Genomic DNA, 20,635 nt, shown 5'->3' with positions numbered 1-20,635 from the left:
ACAACACAGAAATACAAAGGATCATAAGAGAATACTAGCAGCAATTATATGCCAATAAAATGGACAACGTGGAAGAAATGGACAAATTCTTAGAGAAGTACAACTTTCCAAAACTGGACCAGGAAGAAACAGAAATTCTTAACAGACCCATCACAAGCATGGAAATTGAAACTGTAATCAGAAATCGTCCAGCAAACAAAAGCCCAGGTCCAGATGGCTTCACAGCTGAATTCTACCAAAAATTTAGAGAGAGCTAATGCCTATCCTACTCAAACTCTTCCAGAAAATTGCAGAGGAAGGTCAACTTCCAAACTCATTCTATGAGGCCACCATCACCCTAATACCGAAACCTGACAAAGATGCCACAAAAAAAGAAAACTACAGGCCAATATCACTGATGAACATAGATGCAAAAATCCTTAACAAAATTCTAGCAATCAGAATCCAACAACACATTAAAAAGATCATACACCGTGACCAAGTGGGATTTATCCCAGGGATGCAAGGATTCTTCAATATCCGCAAATCAATCAATGTAATACACCACATTAACAAATTGAAAAATAAAAACTATATGATTATCTCAATAGATGCAGAGAAAACCTTTGACAAAATTCAACATCTATTTATGATAAAAACTCTCCAGAAAGCAGGAATGGAAGGAACATACCTCAACATAATAAAAGCTATAAATGACAAACCCACAGCAAACATTATCCTCAATGGTGAAAAATTGAAAGCATTTCCCCTAAAGTCAGGAACAAGACAAGGGTGCCCACTTTCACCATTACTAATCAACATAGTTTTAGAAGTTTTGGCCACAGCAATCAGAGCAGAAAAAGAAATAAAAGGAATCCAAATTGGAAAAGAAGAAGTAAAACTCTCACTGTTTGCAGATATCATGATCCTCTACATAGAAAACCCTAAAGACTCCACCAGAAAATTACTAGAACTAATCAATGAATATAGTAAAGTTGCAGGATATAAATTAAATTTCATGCACTCAATATCACATGCTGTTTCTGAAGTTGCCTCATGTATCTCAGTCATTTTGCCTTTTTACATTTTTTTTTATCCATATTTACAAAACTGATTCACATGTATCTTTTAATGATGCCTCATTGGCGCTCTCTTTGCTTAGATTCCCCTGGGCTAACAGGAGACAGATAAAATAAATCCAGTTCCATGTGTATGACATACATAGAGAAGAACATTCCTATTTTCTGTTTTTCAAAGAAGAATTTGTAGAATATGTTAGGCTCTGAAGCCTAAGGAAAATGTTACTTAAATTGTATAGATAGATTATCATAGAATTACAAAATATTCACATAAAATCTTTGCATTAATACAAAGAAAATGTCTTAGTAAGTAGTGTTTCATATTATATGAAAAGGAGCAAGTGTAAGAAGTACTTTATGAGTCTGCCCAGGTGTAATTAAGTTTTTACACAGAGCTTGGGTAACAGACAAAGAGCAACTATGCATTGCATTATAATGAAAATATTCCTCAAATTTTGCAGCAGCAGGAATGAAGGATATTGTGGGTCAAATATTACCAGTCTAAACATAATGAGAACTATAAACCTTGAGAGCCAAAACAAAGTTAAATCACCATACTTGATTTGAGAGTACAAAAGAAACCAAATAAGTTGCCAACTCAATTCACCAACTCTGAATTTATCTAAATATGGAAGTAATCAGGCTTTAAAATTTGAGCCTAAATCATCAAGAAGAACCAGGGAGTAAGTATCTTTGATATTTTCCGGTATAATAATATGATTCCTTCTCATTAAAATGTTTTAAAATAGCATTTGTTTATGGGTTTGTGAATTCAAAACCTTTTTGATATTAAAATGTGATTATTTACTAACAAGAAAACTATTCATAGAGTCCTAAAGAACCAGCGCAGCAATAAGTCTAGGGCTTTTCATTAACTTTTCTTAAGTTAAATGGTTTTCTGTTACAGAAATGAAATGACCTTCTCTACGTAAAGGAATATCTGCTTCCCAGTAAAAGTTTTGACCATCTACTTAGTCACTTTCTAAAGCATATTGTAAAACAAAAGAAAACTGATGTGCTCAGTGCATGAACTAAACTATTTTTACACAATATTTATTTTAGTAGCAGAAGTTACACTCTCTTTTCCTTCCGGCCTTTTATCAGAAATAGAAAACAATGATGTGGGAAAGGGTTGCATCAACCAAACCCATAAAAGTAGAGAACACCAAAAAAATATTCCCATGGAAAACACGTATTCTAAAGTGAGATATTTACTATGTACAAGAGTCATTTAAACTTGTGAAAGTTTCCTAAACAAAGTGGGCTTCAACTGGATGCTTGGGGCTAGTGCACTGGGACGACCCAGAGGGATGGTATGGGGAGGGAGGAGGGAGGGTGGTTCAGGATGGGGAGCACATGTATACCTGTGATGGATTCATTTTGATATTTGGCAAAACTAATACAATTATGTAAAGTTTAAAAATAAAATTAAATTAAAAAATATATATAAATGTGGAAGAGGGCTACATAGCCTCTGTAAGATTATAAACTCTGTATTTAGATTATCTACAAAGCATACTGGTTTTTATAATACTGAGGAAAGGAGAAGAATAAATTAAATATTATCATATTATCACCAAAGAAGCTAAATATTTTAAAGAATAATTTGAAGTCTTAATAAAGAAAACAGTAGAAGAAATGTCCCAGTTTAAATGTTAACACGTAACTTTTATTTCATCCATGGCCTGTGAGAGTGTATTTTTGAAGATGAGAGCTCAATATTTAACTTCAGATAATATTCATTACTTGAATGAAAGGTTGAAAGGAAACTGGAGAAGTTACTGTATGGGAAGAGAGGTTTTCAATGTCAAACACTACTTCATGATGGAAGCTTTAAAACTTTTGTATTCTATCCGCAAATATCTTTTAACGTTTTTTATGTCCTATAGGGAGAGCATATTGGAGAAGGAAATGGCAACCCACTCGAGTACTCTTGCTTGGAAAATTTGATTGGACAGAGAAGCCTGGTAGGCTACAGTCCATAGGGTTGCAAAGAGTCAGACATGACTGAGCAACTTCAGGGAGAGCATACATTTTCTGTTCTAATGAGAGAGAAAATAATCAGAAATGAAAAACCACACACGACCCACAGAATTCATTCTTCTGGGGCTATCAGATGACCCAGAGCTTCAGATTGTGATTTTTCTCTTTTTAATCATCACATATATATTAAGTGTCACTGGAAATTTGACCATCATCATTCTCACCTTGGTGGACTCCCATCTACAGACACCTATGTATTTTTTCCTCAGGAACTTCTCTATATTAGAAATCTCCTTTACAACTGTCTGTATTCCTAGATTTCTGGGCACAATTATCACCAGGGACAAAGCAATTTCATACAACAATTGTACAACTCAGCTGTTTTTCTTCATTTTCTTGGGTATCACTGAATTTTATCTTCTAACTGCCATGTCCTATGATCGCTATGTAGCTATCTGCAAACCCCTGCATTACACAACCATCATGAACAACAGATTCTGTGTGTTGCTTGTCTTTTGTGCTTGGCTGGCAGGGTTCTTAAACATCTTCCCACCAGTTATTCTTTTTCTCCAGTTAGATTACTGTGGTTCTAATATCATTGATCACTTTACTTGTGACTATTTCCCTGTCTTGCAACTATCATGCTCAGACACATGGCTCCTTGAAGCGATTGGATTTTACTCTGCAATAGTGATTCTGCTTTTTACTTTGGCATTAATAATTCTATCCTACATGTTCATCATCAAGACAATTCTGAGGCTGCCTTCTGCCAGTCAGAGGAAAAAGGCATTTTCTACATGCTCCTCTCACATGATTGTCATTTCCATCTCTTATGGAAGCTGTATATTTGTGTATATCAACCCTTCAGCAAAAGAAAAGGCATCCTTGATGAAAGAAGTAGCAATTCTGAATACTTGTGTTGCTCCTATGATGAATCCGTTTATATGTACACTGAGGAACCAGCAAGTGAAGCAAGCCTTTAAGGATACCATCCAAAAGTTTATCTTTTTCTCCAGTAAATGCAACTAACTGTAGCATTAAAAAATAAAGTTCTGGTCAATTATTTCTTCATTCATATTCTCTCAAAACTCTTTCACTACAGTTATATGATTCCTTTTTATTTATTCCTATTCTGAACTTCCCCGCAAGTTGAACCAAATAAATTGGATAAAGCTGAATATTGCTTCAGAATTTTCTGTAAATTTTTTTATTCATATGTTTTTGATGAAGTATAAAATGTTACAACATAAGACATTTTGTTTGAGAAAACGAATCTCAGGAATAATGTGGATTTCTGAAAATTTCACTCTTCAGTTCAGTTCAGTTCAGTTCAATAACTCAGTCGTGTACGACTCTTTGCGACACCATGAATTCCCTGTCCATCACCGACTCCCAGAGTTCACTCAAACTCATGTCCATTGAGTCAGTGATGCCATCCAACCATCTCATCCTCTCTTGTCCCCTTCTCCTCCCACCTTCCTTCTTTCCCAGCATCAGGGTTTCTTCAAATGAGTCAGTTCTTCACATCAGGTGGCCAATGTATTGGAGTTTCAGCTTCAATATCAGTCCTTCCAATGAAGATTCAGGAATGATTTCCTTTAGGATGGACTATTTGGATCACTTTGCTGTCCAAGGAACTCTCAAGAGTCTTCTCCAACACAACATTTCAAAGCATCAATTCTTCAGCACTCAGCTTTCTTTATAGTCCAACTCTCACATCCATACATGACTACTGGAAAAACCATAGCTTTGACTAGATGGACCTATTAGTCATACTACCTTATTTTAAATAAGAAATAATATATGGGTCAATGTTTAGTAAAATTCTAAGACAGGAGGTTGGTGGACAATCCTTCGCTCACTGGGAAATCTGACCCACCACCTATTTTTGTTAAAAGTTTTATTGAACACACCTGAGCCCTTTCATTTACATGTTGCTCATAGCTGCATCAAAAATAAAGACAGGAAGAACTGAGTAATTGCATCAGGGACACTATGCCTGCAAACCCTAAATTATTAATGTATTACCCTTTTACAGAAAAAGTTTGTGTTGATCCCTGCTATTGATAATCAAAATGATTATACTGATAACAAACATTTAAATTAAACACCAAAGATTTTGTATAGAATGATGTAGAGAGCTGCATTATCTGATAATATCAGCGTAGGCTCCTATATAAATTTTGTAAAATTTTTAAAGATTTTTAATTCCCAGAACTAACCTATCTATTATTTATGGTATATATTTATTGAGTGAATAAGAACTCACAATCCTCAATCAAGTCTAAACTTCAGTATTTTCACATGGTGAAAATACTGTGAGCTTAGAAATTATAAATGTTTCAGCATGAGCGAAGGAGAAAGTAATGGCATGACTTCCCTACAATGTGGAATACTCAGTATTATTTTTATAAGTTGTTTTTCTTGTGTTTCATCAAATGATAGATCTAAGACTCTCAATTGAGTATGGTATGTAAATATCAGGAAAAACTTGCCTCTGAGTTATGGTTACAGTCTTTGTATAATAATGGTTTAAAAATGAGGGGTGTGTTCCCTATCCTGAACACATGTGTACGTGTGGCAGATTCATGTTGATATATGGCAAAACCAATACAATATTGTAAACTTAAAAAATAAAATAAAATTAAAAAAAAAAAACAAAAAAAAATAAGGGATGAGTTTGAGTACCTTTCATCATTATATAAATTTTCGACTTCATGGAAAACAGAAAAGAAAAAAGTGTTTAGGGCCAGAATTGCATGATCTTGCATGATTATTCATATAAATTCTGATCAGTACATTTTCCAATATGATAATGCTTAAATAAGCATTTTTAACAAAAACCCTCAAGTTTATATATGGTAAAACTTTGCTCTTGTTACCTTCTTTACTCCTATTGATTAGGCATATCACTTAAAGAGGCAGTTAAAAGAATTGTATGTACAAGCTATTATCTCAGAATAGTCACAAATATGAGAAAGTTATAACACCCCTTAGCTACTGATTATCAAAAGATCAGCTTAACATCAAGCTTTTATTCAAATATACAACTGACCACAGTAAATGTGGTCATCTTTGGTATCCAGTAATATTTATTTTGTCAGCTACAAATTGGCACTTGTCATGAGTGCTTGCCATCTGTCTCTGCAAGGGTTAAATTATGTGCTGTGCAGCTGCTGATGTTCAACACCGCCTGAAGGAGTTCAGTGTGGAGAGCAGGACTGAGGGATTTTGTGCTCTGGGAAAACTGGCAGGACAGGCCTTCAGATAGTTCAACAGCCTCAGGAGCTGATTTTATGAGCCCAATTCTTGTATCTCCTCATATCAACAAAAACACTAAAATTCTTCATGGTGATGATTGTTTCTCATAACTAGCAGACTTTTCATGAGACGACCAGAAACTTTCTACAAAAAGAAATGTGCTTGAATACATGTACTCCACTTTTAACAAATCATATATATATACTGTCCTTCCCCTATACCTCTTTACATCTGTTTCTCACAGATATCTGAGGTCTGTCTCCCGGATTGCAATCCTCATATTGCTCCAAATAAAATTTAACTTGCAACTCTCACGTTGTGTATTGTTTTTAATTGATAATTTCTTCAGGTATTTTAAAAGAATTATTATGATACATATGCTAATTTTGGAGTTCCCCAAGAAGTGGAGGCTATTTCATAGTTTTCCCTAATAGCTTTCATGTTTTCTTCATTATAATAGTCTTTGAGTTGATAAATTATACAGCACAGAAAATATTAAACTAAGTAATGAGAAAGTTATTTGATTTCTCAAGAAAGTGTAACTACATCATTCTTGTCCGTTGTACTGTTTTCCACATAGTTCCTAAATTGGCCACAATATGAAAAGGAGAGTATATGTAATGTTCTAATGAGACTGTAAGATTATGTTTATTATCCTTGTGTGGTAATAAAAAAATAAGATTAAACATGATACAATATTTACTCAATTACTGAAAAGAGTAATTCTGGTGAAATCACAAAATGCTATTATCTCTTGCATTTTAAAATTTCACCAGAAGAAAAGTACATGAGAGAAGGTTTGCAATCTGAATGGAAAAAAAAAATGTGTATGTATATATATATGTACATATATGAAAAGTTCAAATTTAAATGGCAAAAATAAAATACACATATGCAAATATCCTTAGTAAACTGCTGACAATAAAAATATAAATGATGAAAATGAATCTAGGGAGGCTGTGTGGATATTAATAAATTTTGAAAAACCTGGAGTTTAATTTAATTGCTCTTCATTCATATGCCTCGAATTCATGAAACAGGGACTTTTATATTTTCATTTCCTTGAGAAAAACATAGTCTTCCTTGCCATGTCCATGAAGGCTCTCTTGACTTGCTGATTCCTAAGAGTGTAGATAAAGGGGTTCAGCATGGGTGCTACTGAGGTATTTAGCACAGCCACTCCCTTGCTCAAAGAGACCCTGTCTTTTGCAGATGGATTCACATACATGAAAATGCAGCTGCCATAAGAGATGGAGATGACAATCATGTGGGACGAACACGTGGAAAAGGCCTTTGTCCTCTGAGTAGTAGAAGGGATCCTCAAAATTGTTCTGATGACATATGTGTAGGACAGAATTATTAATGCTAAAGTGAACAAGAGGATAAACACAGCACAGGAAAACCCCAGTATCTCTAGGAATTTGGTGTCTGAACAAGAAAGGTATAATAAAGGGAAATAATCACAAGTAAAATGGTTGATAACATTGGACTTACAGTAATCAAGCTGTATGAAGAACATGAGTAATGGGAATATAATTAAGAATGAAGTCAGCCAAGAGGCCAAGACAAGCAGCGTGCAGACTCTGTGATTCATGATGGTCAAGTAATGCAGCGGTTTGCAGATGGCAATGTAGCAGTCATAGGACATGGCAACTAGAAGGTAAATCTCAGTGACTCCCAAGAAAATGAAAAAAAAAATAACTGAGTCATACAATCATTAAAAGAGATAGTTTTATTTCCCGTAATAATGGTGGACAAGAACTTGGGAATAGTGACAGTTGTGAATGAAACTTCCAATATGGAGAAACTCCTGAGGAAGAAATACATGGGGGTCTGGAGGTGGATATCCAGCAGGGTCAGGGTGATAATGGTCAAGTTCCCAGTGATGTTGAGCATGTAGGTGATGAGCAGAAAGACAAACATCACAACCTGAAGTTGTGGGTCATCCGACAGTCCCAGGAGGATAAATTCTCTTATTTCTGTGTTGTTTCTCATTTTACTTCTTCTTTTAAGTAACCATCAGGAGAAAACACAAAGGGAAGACACAGAAAAGGGGATTATCCATGTATAACAATGGGATTTGTCTCTGAAAGTAAACTTACTATGCCATGCTAACATAATTCAGGAGATTTTTAAAAACAAGGTAAAAAAAAATAGGTAACTTACTTTAAAGTAAGTTTTTACCATATACCAATATGTGTGTTTCACATAGAATATTTCTTTATCAAATCCCTGTTTTACAGGTTGGAATCAAAGTAGAAATAATTTTTAAAAATCTTATCCAAATCACATACCTGAATTGAAAAAGCAGGGGTCATCCCCTAGATCTTTCTAAAACCTAGGAAATACAGTAAAATAAATGCTACCTCTTGACTTGTAAAATGCCCCACCCCCCACTCTTAGAGGATTCCCTCCTTGTTGGGAAAGACTTCGTCTTTTTTCAAGCCCCATAAAATCATCCTATCCTAGTTTGTGTCAGCTGGTTCCTTGTATTGCTATTCTCTACTGTAATATAGAAAACCTAAATGTGTCAGGAAAAAGTCACCCAGTGGATATGTCTCCAAAATGAAAGTCATTGGAATGAAATATTTAATAACCTGACAGTTTTCTAAGTTTCCACTTAGACTCATATTAACTTCCCAACCTCATACTCCTCTTCTAAGGCCCCAAATAATGGAATAAAGGAATCCTGACAATGGATTTGCTTCAGCAGTATTCTCAGATATTAGTCAAGAGAGGAGGCAGAGTGGATGTTTAGTAGATTGCATCTGTGTTATGAGTTAAGGAAACAAAATGTGTTGTTCAGTCTCCAAATAGTGTCTGACTCATTGTGACCCTGTGGACTGCAGCACGCCAGACTTCCCTGTCCCTCACTATCTGCTAGAGTTTGCTCAAGTTCATGTCTATTGCATTGGTGATGTCATCCATGCCATCATGCCATGGTGATGCCATGCCTCTGACGTCCTCTTCTCCTTCTGCCCTCAATCTTTCCCAGCATCATAGTCTTTTCCAATGAGTCAGATGTTGGCATCAACTGGCCAAATTATTGAACCTTTCATTAGATAACAGCAACGGAGCTGCTCTGCTACATCAGTCAGCTCAGTTCAGGTCAGTTGCTCAGGCCTGTCCGACTCTTTGCGACCCCATGAATTGCAGCATGCCAGGCCTCCCTGTCCATCACCAACTCCTGGAGTTCACTCAAACTCACGTCCATTGAGTCAGAAATGCCATCCAGCCATCTCATCCTCTGTTGTCCCCTTCTCCTCCTGCTCCCAATCCCTCCCAGCATCAGAGTCTTTTCCAATGAGTCAACTCTTTGCATGACATGGCCAAAGTACTGGAGTTTCAGCTTTAGACTCATTCCTTCCAAAGAACACCCAGGACTCATCTCCTTTAGAATGGACTGGTTGGATCTCCTTTAAGTCCAAGGGACTCTCAAGAGTCTTCTCCAACATCACAATTCAAAAGCATCAGTTCTTCAGTGCTCAGCTTTCTTCACAGTCCAACTCTCATATCCATACATAACTACTGGGAAAACCACAGCCTTGACTAGATGAAATTTTGTTGGGTCCTATGCAGCTCTGCTACATAGGAAATCCCAAACCAGAATTAGGTCATCTATGAATGGTTTAGCACCAGGTTCCCTACAAATTGGGTGCCATGATGGGTGATGGGGTGACTACCTTTCTGCCTGCACCCAGTCCCAGGATGAAGGGCTCTCTGCACCTGACCCTGGTCCCAAAGAACAGGGTGGCGCTCCCTTAGGGACCCCGGGGGAGGCCTGCCAGCAGGGATGTTGAGGAACCAGCTATCCAAGGCCAATCAAGGCTCCTGTGATGCTGACATATCATTCTGCATGGGCAGGACTCTCACTTAGAGGTGTTCAGTCATAATCCCACAGATGGTTGCTTCACTCCATTGGCTCTTCAGCTAAGCTCTCAACCAAAGTATATGGATATCTGAAAACAAACATTACCTTCCAGAGAATATTTTTTCTTCAAAATTTATGCCATCTAAATGTTACTAGTATTTTCTGTCCATTTCTGTTTCTCAGAAGTGTCCAACACTTTGCAGCCCCATTGACTGTAGCCCACCAGGCTCCTCTGCCCATAGAATTTTCCAGGCAAGAATACTGGAGTGCAGGTGCCATCTTCTACTTCAGGGGATCTTCCCCATCCAAGTATTGAGCCCAAGTCTCTTGCAAATCTTGCATTGGCAAACAGATTATTTACCAACTGTGCCACCTGGGAAGTATCTACATTAATATTCCCTTAATAGAATCTCTATTTTGTCAGTGTATTAGTATAAACATGAAATAGCAATGAAAACCTTTATTTTGTCATTCCATTTAACGGTAATAATAATGAATTTATGTTAAAAGGAAGCTGAGTTCCCTCAATAAATTCAGGCAACCCAGAATTTGATACATATTTACAAATATAAAAGTCATTGTTCTCAGTTAACAAAAATCATCTATAATTAACAACTGTGTCTAAGAGTCATACATGACTGAGCGACTGAACTGAACGGAACTGATGACTCTGATCTGTAAACCACTTCTGGAATGTGAGGTGTTAACCATCCCTGGGATGGTTTTGGTAAAGTAATGAAGAATATATCCAAATTTCTAAGACACTATTTCCGAGTTTTTTTTTTTCCTTACAACTCATTCAAGCTTTTTTTTCCCTTAGTCCCATGGAACTTAGGATAACAAGTTACATATTCCTTTCTGTCCCTTCCTTTGTAATGAATTCTAGTGTCTTGGATAAGGGCTTCCCAGGTGGCACTGGTGGTAAAGTACATGCCTGCCAATTCAGGAGACATAAGAGATGTGGGTTCCATCTTTAGGTTGGGAAGATGCCCTGGAGGAGGGCATGGCAATCCACTCCAGTATTCAGCCAGGAGAATCCCCATGTACAAAGGAGCCTGGCAGGCTACAGTCCATAGGGTCTCAAAGAGTCAGATATGACTGAAGTGACTTAGCAACAGTGTCTTGGATCTCATTGTCGAAACAGGCATGTGGCTCATTGAAAGTGAAAATTAACCTATATGATTAACAAATGCTGGCCATTGTGTTAAATAAGATAACTGGAAGTGATTTTCATGACACATATGCTATTCCATAGTAAAGTGTAAGCATGGCTTCTTTGAGAAAAGATCACTAGCATTCCCCAAATTCACCAATTTAAAAAAGTGACAACATTTAAATGTCTATTAAAGATTACATTCCTTATTTTATATAAATTGTGAGACACGAGTGGGAAGCTCTCTAAATTCCACAATATAATTGGAAACAAATTAGCTTCTCACATTCTCTATGTGTACTGAATTTTCTCTTCATAACTTTAAGACTCCTAAGGAAATCGTAAGTAATTCTATGAACACATATATCCTCAAGGCAGTTTTCACCCTTTGCATACGACATAGTATTCCACTTCCTTATCTTTTCCTTTCACTTGAGGATCTTTTTCTTGGTGTTAGGTTTATAAGCTAGAATAACTTGTCACAGAAGAGAACAGAATATTTATTAAATTTGATATACTGGGTAATAGCCTGGTTTTATAACAACCCTAACCTTTTTCTAGAATGATTCATTCCACTCCTGAATGTGTTTGCTGACATCTAATACCATGGAAAAACATTATCATGACTGTAAGGGGGAAAAAAAAAAACTCATAAGAGTTAATTTAGATTATTTTCAGATTATTACTTTATGACTGCCTTTGCCAGTCCTACAATTAGTTCAGAGTCCTGTTTCTCTCAGACCCCTAATTTAAAAAAAAAAAAAAAAAAAGTCCTTGTTTCTTTCTTAATGGAAAAGGGAAATCAAATTAAAGCACCAATAAGTATGAATAGGAATAATGAAGGGAAAACTGTAAAGCCCTAAGTCACTCTCAAAATCTGTATATTTTCCTAGAAATGTTGCTTCTCCCCTAATTGTCTCAGTTTTAACTATTATCTATGCCTGAAGACAATTTTTAACTTAAAAAGGAAATAAATTCTTATAAAAATATGGCATCAGGACTTAACTTTAGTTAAAAATGTGTGAGGCTATTAGGGATTTGTATTCCAAGAGAAATTATTAAAAATACAACTCTCTGAGTTGTATAGGTTGTTATAGGTTTCTTTTCCACTATGAACATGACTATTATATTTCATGGAATTATTATGAGGGCTAATTTAATTAAAAGAAAAGTGATATTTTTTTTTTTTTGAAAAGTGATATTATATAAAAATTTTAAAGCATGCATTCCCAGAGTAAATACTATTTTTATTATTATTCCTAAAAGTAAAATCAATTATTACTTTTGAGGAAGATGATCCCAATATAAAAAATAATAACCATTTTTGAGGAAACTCGTTTGAGAGACAATGATAAGATTTATGCAGTTATCTAACAGACTCATAACAATATTTTTGTGTAATGTTTGAATAACCTAACAATGAGAGGCTAAATTGTAAACAAAATCATATAGCTAGTAAATGGTCAAATTGGTATTCTAAATTCTTTCTGCTTGAACTGAAGCATGTGTTATTTATCAAACATATATTCAATGAAGAGGACCAAACTCAAAGAGTAATTTTCTAACAATGAATAAATAATTAGTAAGACAAACAGAAAGTATTAATGTGCTCATTCTTCATAACCCTTGGTATTTACAGAAAGAAAGGCAACTCCAAATTATTCATCTCCATGTAATGAAAAGTTAAGCTAAGAATGTATAAATCAATGCTAAGAAAAAGTTGTCATTGGCTTTTACTTTACAGTCTTACCTTTTTTTGTACAAATGCATCACTTCAGGTGACTGAAGCTATTTTAAAAACTTGATCACTATTTCAATTTTAGGATAAGATATTGAGCATTTCTAAGAATACTTTATCTCACCACATTTGAAATTACTTTATTTCTATAGATAAATTTCCCTGATACATGTTACATGGAAGCCATGGGAGCAAACACAGTGAAGGGAAGCAAGATATGGAGTTACTGTGGTCCTTTCTGGATGTGATTTCTATATGAATTTTAACCTGCATGAGGCAAATGTTGCTTTATCCACCATATGGCTAAGGCTCATGGGAAATGCTCCAGCGAATCAAATGTGACAACAGGGCCAAGAGGAAATACACTAAGGATTATAAACATATTATCAACATTTATATCACTACTGAAACAGAAAACTTTGTAGATAATATCCAAACAGATAGAAAAGCATGAGAACTAAGGCAGAAGCATATGGATTATTTTGCTTACTAGCTATGTGAAGATATCTAAATGTACAGGATTTTGGAAGGGATTTCCTGAATATCCTAAATCACCATTTTTCTGAAGAATAGACCTTTCCCCCTTGCTGACTAAACTACTATGATGAATGAATCTTATGAGTAAACATTACATTTTTCTTTCTTATGTGATAAAATGTCTCTATAAAGTTGCTCTCTGTGCTACTAAATAAAAGAAAAATTAAAAATCAAATAGAGCATAATAAAAACAAGAATGAGACCAAATATCATACTCAGTGAATTCCAATGAAATTTATGAGAAATTTTAGATTAAATGCACTTTAAACTGTTCAAACTCTTCCAAAACACTTTTCAGGTATTTTTTCCATAATAATAGTACTAACTGTTGAGAAGGATCTACCAGAGGTCCTGTTTTCATCTGATTGATTGTCAGTGTTACAGTGTTTAAGGAAAGCATAAAATCTAGTAATTTTACAGGAATTTACAACTCATATTCCTTTTAATCTAATTTTAGAAAGGCCAGAAAATTAAATAAACCTCATCTATTGACTCAATCACTGTTATTCATTCAACAAATATTTATTGAGATTCTTCTAGCTTTACATACTATAGGAGCACTAGGGACAATACAGGATCAAAATAGATATGACCCAAACTTTAATCAGCCTACCAAGGAATCTCCAAACACAAATATAGAAGATATTGTCGTGGGCCGTGCACAGGTTGGAAAAGAATTTCCAGACATATAGAATGAGAGGGAAATAAAGTTTATTAGAGTGGGAGATGCTGATAAGAAGAGATACTACACTTGATCTTAGTTAAAAGGCTGAGAGGCAATAGACTTAGGGACATGGGGAGAGGGGAGGAAAGGGTGAGAAAGAACAACATGGAAACTTACATTACCATATGTAAAATAGATAGTCAAGGGGAATTTGCTGTATGGCTCAGGAAATTCAAACAGGGGCTCTGCATCAAAAGGGTTGGGATTGGGAGGGAGTTGGGAGGGAGGTTCAAAAGGGAGGGGATATATGTATAGCTATGGCTGATTCATGTTGAGCTTTGACAGAAAACAGCAAAATTCTGTAAAACAATTACCCTTCAATAAAAGAATAAATAAATTTTTTAAAAAAAGAAAGAAAAAAAGAATGAGAGACGCTGTTAGAACACTGAGCCAGCTCAAGGGAGAACCAACATTGAACAGTCCTTAGTCCACTTTTATTATACCCAGGGTACAAGTACAAGGAATGGGATAGGTGTCTTGCGGGTCACTTGCTGATTGAATGAGCCATGCATATTGGGTAGGGAAGAGTAAGGCAAATACCTTCCTTGTGTGGGGTAGGAGGGGAGACAGGTTATACTGCTCAGGAGGACCTGAAATCCGTTAATAGTTATGACATGGGGGAGGGAAGGACCATATGTGTCTGCTTTTTCCGTTCCTGCATTCCAAGACCCTCCTTGGTTTTATCTGCTTTTTAGTCCCTGGGTCACCACATTCCTCCCTTCCTTTATTTTTAGGGCCAATTCTTTGGCCCTTGTGATACCCTGTTCATGTCTAACTATCTACCTATTGCCCTCTTAGGCATTTGGGAACTGAGTCTCAGGAGAAGAGGAACGATGACCACTCTGGCTTCTTCAGGCTGTACAGGGGTGTCATGGGGCTCTGGGTTCCCTTTGCCTGCTTCTTTGTCAGGGTGCATTTATGGAGGGAGATGAGAGTCCATGGAATGATAGGGTGATTTGTTTCAGCATTGTCTTTGGGTTGGTCAGAGGATATTCTTATTGTACTACCACTTGGAGATTTCTTGTATTCTAGAAGAAACAAACTTAACAAAAAATTTAAAGGTACATGGCCCAAAGATTAAAAGAAGTAGGAAAGCTGCTCAGGGGCTAGCCAGGAGAACCAGGGCCAGACATTTGTTCATGACATTAGTGTTTCTCTAGGTACAAGAAGATGCAAGAATTTGGGCTCATAAAATCTTTACCTGAAAACATCTGACTATCTGAAGGCCAGTTCTTCTGGGCTTTTCCCAGAGCACAGAGTGCCTTATTTCTGATCTCCATCCTGAGCTCCTTTTAAGGGGTGTTGAAGGTCAGCGGCTTGCAGTGGTCATGATATAATCTTTGTAGAGGCAGCTGGCAAGTGCCAACTCCTAGTCAGCAGGGTCCACATATTGACCATGCTTTGGGTGCATTTCATGCCCATTGTGCCCCACAGTGCTGGGAAGGCTCATTCCAGGTCCAGGGAAGATTTCATTGATTGGCCACTCAGGGTGCTGTTATTGGACCAGGTCTTGTGAGCAGCGAGAGTCTCTGGACCATACCTGTCTTACTAGCCTCTTGGTCCAGGAAAATAGTCCCTCTTGTTGCTTCTTCCCATATCTAGAGTTACACTATTACAATCATTGATATCATGGAACTGCTTATCAGCATTTTATCACAGGCTCAGTCACACATTTATTAACATAAGAAACAATCTTCTGATACAAGAGACATAGAAAATAGTACAGCTAGCAGCTGGTAATAAGGTCACAAGCAAGAATTTAAGTCAAGAAATTTCATTAGGTATAGCCCAGCACACCCTGGGTAATCTGACTTGGTTAAAGGACTATAGACAGGTGTGACTCTCCTGGTTGTACATCGAAAGGTTGGCTATTGAGATAAGCTTAAGAAACAAACTTAGAGTGTCCTTTTTAATAACTTAATTAAACCTTTATCAATATAACATAACAGTAAGGAACTATCTCAGAAGTGAGTCGTAGTAAACACACACCTTAATTAACAAAACTAGAACTTAATATTAAGTGAAATAGAATTTTTTTGTCATTGTGAGGGCATTAACCCTGTAGCCAGAGAAGGCTTTATCCCATCAAATAAAAATGAGGTTTGTCAGGGAGCCTGAAAAATCCAAGCGGCCGTCATAGATTTCCCATAGCCCTGACTCATATTTACAGCTATTGTTAACCCATTTTTAAGTCTCTAATTTAGGAGTAGATTGTTGCCATGTTTTAAGGACATCAAATAGCAAAAGTCTAACAGTGAAGGGTTATTTCTTGTAGAAGCAGAATGAGCTTTTACATATATCATAATCTTTAATAATTCTTATTTACTTTACCAAAGTAACAAAAGATTTAAAAAACAAATAAAATACTTAAAGGCAAAGAAATTCATAATCTGTTATTGAAAGCTTCATTCTAAGAAAAGTTTGTTCTCTTAACATAGAGAATTGGCTAAATTCCATCCTGTTACCAGTTTACCAGATAACAAACAAACAAAATTTTTTATTGATTAATCTTAGAAAAGTCTTTTCCACAAATCTTGAAATAGCTGTATTCTTGCAAAGGCATCACAGTGAAACCATAGAAGGCATGTTAAAATCTGATTAAATTGCAATTGACAAAGTAGCTTGGCCATTGCTGTGATATGTAACACTAATATGATAACTAGAATTATAATTGAGCACATTTTTATCAGGGTATATCAGATCTATGCAAATTCCACATAATTTTAGTATATATATATATATATATATATATATATATATATATATATATATATTAGTAAGTCAACCGTATAGTATGATCTGAGAAGATTTATCATCCCTTCAACAATATTTCCCATGTAACCTAATGTGTCTAATGAACCCAGGTGGTTTAATAGCTCTTTGTGTTGTGTCAGGGGCCCTCTGAAGCATCCCAAAGTCATCCTCATAAAATATGTGAGATGCCCCCAAATCTCTTGGTGGACTTGATGATGATGAAGTCCTGAACAAATCCAACTCCAAAATACTGGAGTGGTGGTTGAACCGCCACTTGGTGTAGGTAAAAACACCAAGTTACAAGGGAAAAGAAGAAACAGAAAATAACCCAATCAAATAAAATAAACCTCAAAAATTTTACCCTAAACAAATGGAGATTTTTAAACATTTGACAAAGACATCAAAATAACCATCATAAATATTATCACTAAATTCAGGAAAGTGACAGTGTTTTAGTTTTATTGAATTTATTCTGAATTATTTGAATGAATTTTTTTCCAAAATAATAGCAAACATGTGAATTATATACAAATTACATGATATCATGATCAATATTTACCTTCAAAACATGTATTGAATTTCACAAAATAAATATCTTGACATTAAAAGTCTGATGCATGAGTACATATCTCTTTGGACTGAATTTAGCATATGCCGACTAAAAATATATAGTCACAACCTGAAAGAAGAGAGCTATTTTATTTGATGGGAATGTTTAGGACTCTGAGCCAAGGAAACAGCATCTCAGTAGCTCTGAGAAAACTGCTTCAAGAAGACAGGAGAGGGAGTCAGACTATATACAAGTTTGCAACAAAGAGAGCAGGCAGTCTGAACACCAAAGATCAGGTATCAAATTAAGGAATTTAACATTCTAGGTATGGGAAGATGCAACCTCTAGGTCCAGTGAATTAATTCCTTTCATAAACACCTCAGCTGCTACTGCTACTGCTAAGTCGCTTCAGTCGTGTCCGACTCTGTTTGACCCCATAGATGGCAGCCCACCAGGCTCCCCCGTCCCTGGGATTCTCCAGGCAAGAACACTGGAGTGGGTTGCCATTTCCTTCTCAGCTATCTGGGGCCAAATCCAGTTCCCTTGTTCACCTTAAAGAGTTGCAAGTGGCTACTTCTTGCATCACCCCCAGGTACTCAGCAATCACCATGAGGGAATGAGACTCTACTGGTTCTCAGTTTTGGGAGCTCTCATTCACATTTGGAGACCAGAAATTGCTGATGGCTGTGACGTTTCTTGTTTGTTGATATGACAGGAGATATTTTCACTTCACACATAATATCACACAGAATATATAGATTCTTTAAACCATAGGAAATATTAATGTCCATCTTGAAAATACACAGGAAATTACACATTCATTTTGAAACTCTATATTTGAAGTACAAGGTGGTATCATAGGATCTTTTCAAGGACTGTTGAAGAGACTTAAAACCATCTTTCACATTGTGTTATGTATTAAAGAAATACATTTCATTTTTACAAAAGTTCTGCATGAGAAATAACCTTATTATATTTTTAAATGTCAAAAAATAATACACTGGAGAAACAGGAATGGAAGTAGAAGCAGCAGACTGGGAAAATAATATATGGTCTATAAAGACCAACCATAGTTATACAGACTTTAAGGAATTTCAGGAATTAACCAAACTGCCCTTTAAAGTTGACCAAAAAATCATTTATTGGCAGAAAAGACTGCTTTATAGACCATGTCTTTGAAGGCTTGTTTCACTTGCTGGTTTCTCAGGGTGTAGATGAAGGGGTTCAGCATGGGGGCCACAGAGGTATTGAGAATAGCTACTCCTTTTGTCAATGATGCCTTTTCTTTGGCTGAGGGATTAGCATACATGAATATACAGCTTCCATAGGAGATGGAGATGACAATCATGTGAGAGGAACAAGTGGAAAAGGCCTTTTTTCTCTGACTGGCAGATGGGATTCTCAGAATAGTCCTGATAATGTACATATATGACAAAATCACTAAGGCCAAAGTGAATAGCAAGGTAACCAAAGCAAAGTAAAAACCAATTATTTCTAGGAACCATGTATCTGAACAAGACAATTGTAGAAGGGGGAAATAGTCACATGCAAAGTGATCAATGACATTTGAAGCACAGTAATCCAGCTGGAGGAGAAGCATAAGGGGTGGGAAAATGGTCAGAAACCCACCAAGCCAAGCACAGAGCACAAGCAGGCTGCAGAGTTTCCTGCTCATGATGGTTGTATAATGCAGGGGCTTGCAGATGGCAACATAGCGGTCATAGGACATGGCGGTTAGAATGTAAAATTCAGTCACCCCCATGAAAATAAAGAAAAATAGTTGGGCTGCACAATTGTTGTAAGAAATAGTCTTGTCTTTGGTAATAATTGCCCCCAGAAATCTAGGGATGCACACAGTAGTAAAGGAGATTTCTAAGAAAGAGAAGTTTCGGAGGAAGAAATACATTGGTGTCTGGAGATGGGAGTCCACCCAGGTTAGGGTGATGATGGTCAGGTTTCCAGTGACACTTAATACATATGTGATTAATAAAAAGAGGAAAATCACAATCTGAAGCTCAGGATCATCAGAAAGGCCTAGGACAAACTCTGTGATCACTGTGTGGTTCATTTCTTTCTCTTTTTCCCTTCTTTTTTCTTCTTTTAAATATATTTAGATAGAAAGTGTATTAAAAAGAAGTGAGGAAAAATATAATTCATGATGACCAATATCATCATCATTTCTAAAGCATTGTATCTAATTCATGCCAATATTGTTTTCTTTTAATACCTTATTTACAATTTTTCTTAAAATGTATTTGTGGGTCATGTTTTATATAATAGTTCTCTTATTCTAAATCTAACAGGAAAAGTTAGGAAATCTTTATATGAGTCATATTATTCAGAGATGATAAATGAATTTGATACTTTTTGCTTTGTCTAGTTTACGCAAGTCCTTGCAGTTTTGTTGGGATAATCCTATAAAGCATACATCATTTTTTGTCAGGTATTAGAAAACACTGCCATCTAAAAGAGAAGTGGATGATCTTAATTCCATCATAAGATATAAATGAAACTTAAAAGAATAAAGTAACAACACCTTTTATGGAACAAGAAATCAATTCATGATTTTCTTAGCAAATAAAATAAACTTTAAAATATTTAATGATTAGATAATTTAATTACCAGCTTTATTTTTTAATTTAATTTTATTTTTAATCTTTACAATATGATATTGGTTTTGCAAATTGGAGTTTATAAATGTAATTATCAACATGAATAGGCTATAGGTATTAGATATTACTTACAAGAAAATATAATTATTTTATATATTAAATATCATTCACTTAATGGTTTATCTGATAATTCCTTTGAAATCATTAATGTTTGACATTATCTAAGATTTTCTATGCATATATATATAGAAAATTTATATATATACAAGACTGTGTATGTTTTTGAGCTTAAAAGGATATGCAGTATTTATCAATTTTTTATTTTGCACTGAAGCACGAACTGAAAAATAACTACTTGCCTCAGATAGTAGCAGCTCCATTACCCAGACTTCAG

The 20,635-nt window shown here is 35.7% G+C and overlaps 2 protein-coding genes and 1 pseudogene across 2 annotated transcripts; 1 reads left to right on the top strand and 2 right to left on the bottom strand.

Moving 5' to 3' along the window:
- Positions 1-3,125: 3,125 nt before the first annotated feature.
- Positions 3,126-4,070, top strand: LOC139183036 (olfactory receptor 6C3-like). Its single transcript, XM_070788763.1, has one exon. The coding sequence runs from the start codon at positions 3,126-3,128 to the stop codon at positions 4,068-4,070; it is 945 nt and encodes a 314-aa protein (XP_070644864.1).
- Positions 4,071-7,356: 3,286 nt separating this feature from the next.
- LOC139182998 (olfactory receptor 6C1-like) lies at positions 7,357-8,297 on the bottom strand (annotated as a pseudogene).
- Positions 8,298-18,764: 10,467 nt separating this feature from the next.
- Positions 18,765-19,697, bottom strand: LOC139182997 (olfactory receptor 6C3-like). Its single transcript, XM_070788725.1, has one exon. The coding sequence runs from the start codon at positions 19,695-19,697 to the stop codon at positions 18,765-18,767; it is 933 nt and encodes a 310-aa protein (XP_070644826.1).
- Positions 19,698-20,635: the final 938 nt, after the last annotated feature.

Source organism: Bos indicus, chromosome 5 (genome assembly GCF_029378745.1).
Source record: "Bos indicus isolate NIAB-ARS_2022 breed Sahiwal x Tharparkar chromosome 5, NIAB-ARS_B.indTharparkar_mat_pri_1.0, whole genome shotgun sequence".
Lineage (NCBI taxonomy): Eukaryota > Metazoa > Chordata > Mammalia > Artiodactyla > Bovidae > Bos > Bos indicus.
The sequence above is the reverse complement of the archived record's forward strand: the minus strand, read 5'-3'. Positions and strand labels throughout refer to the sequence as shown.

Bases quoted from the DNA above. Each gene is read 5' to 3' on its own strand.
- LOC139183036 (XM_070788763.1), top strand. From the start codon at position 3,126: ATGAAAAACCACACACGACCCACAGAATTCATTCTTCTGGGGCTATCA.
- LOC139182997 (XM_070788725.1), bottom strand. From the start codon at position 19,697: ATGAACCACACAGTGATCACAGAGTTTGTCCTAGGCCTTTCTGATGAT.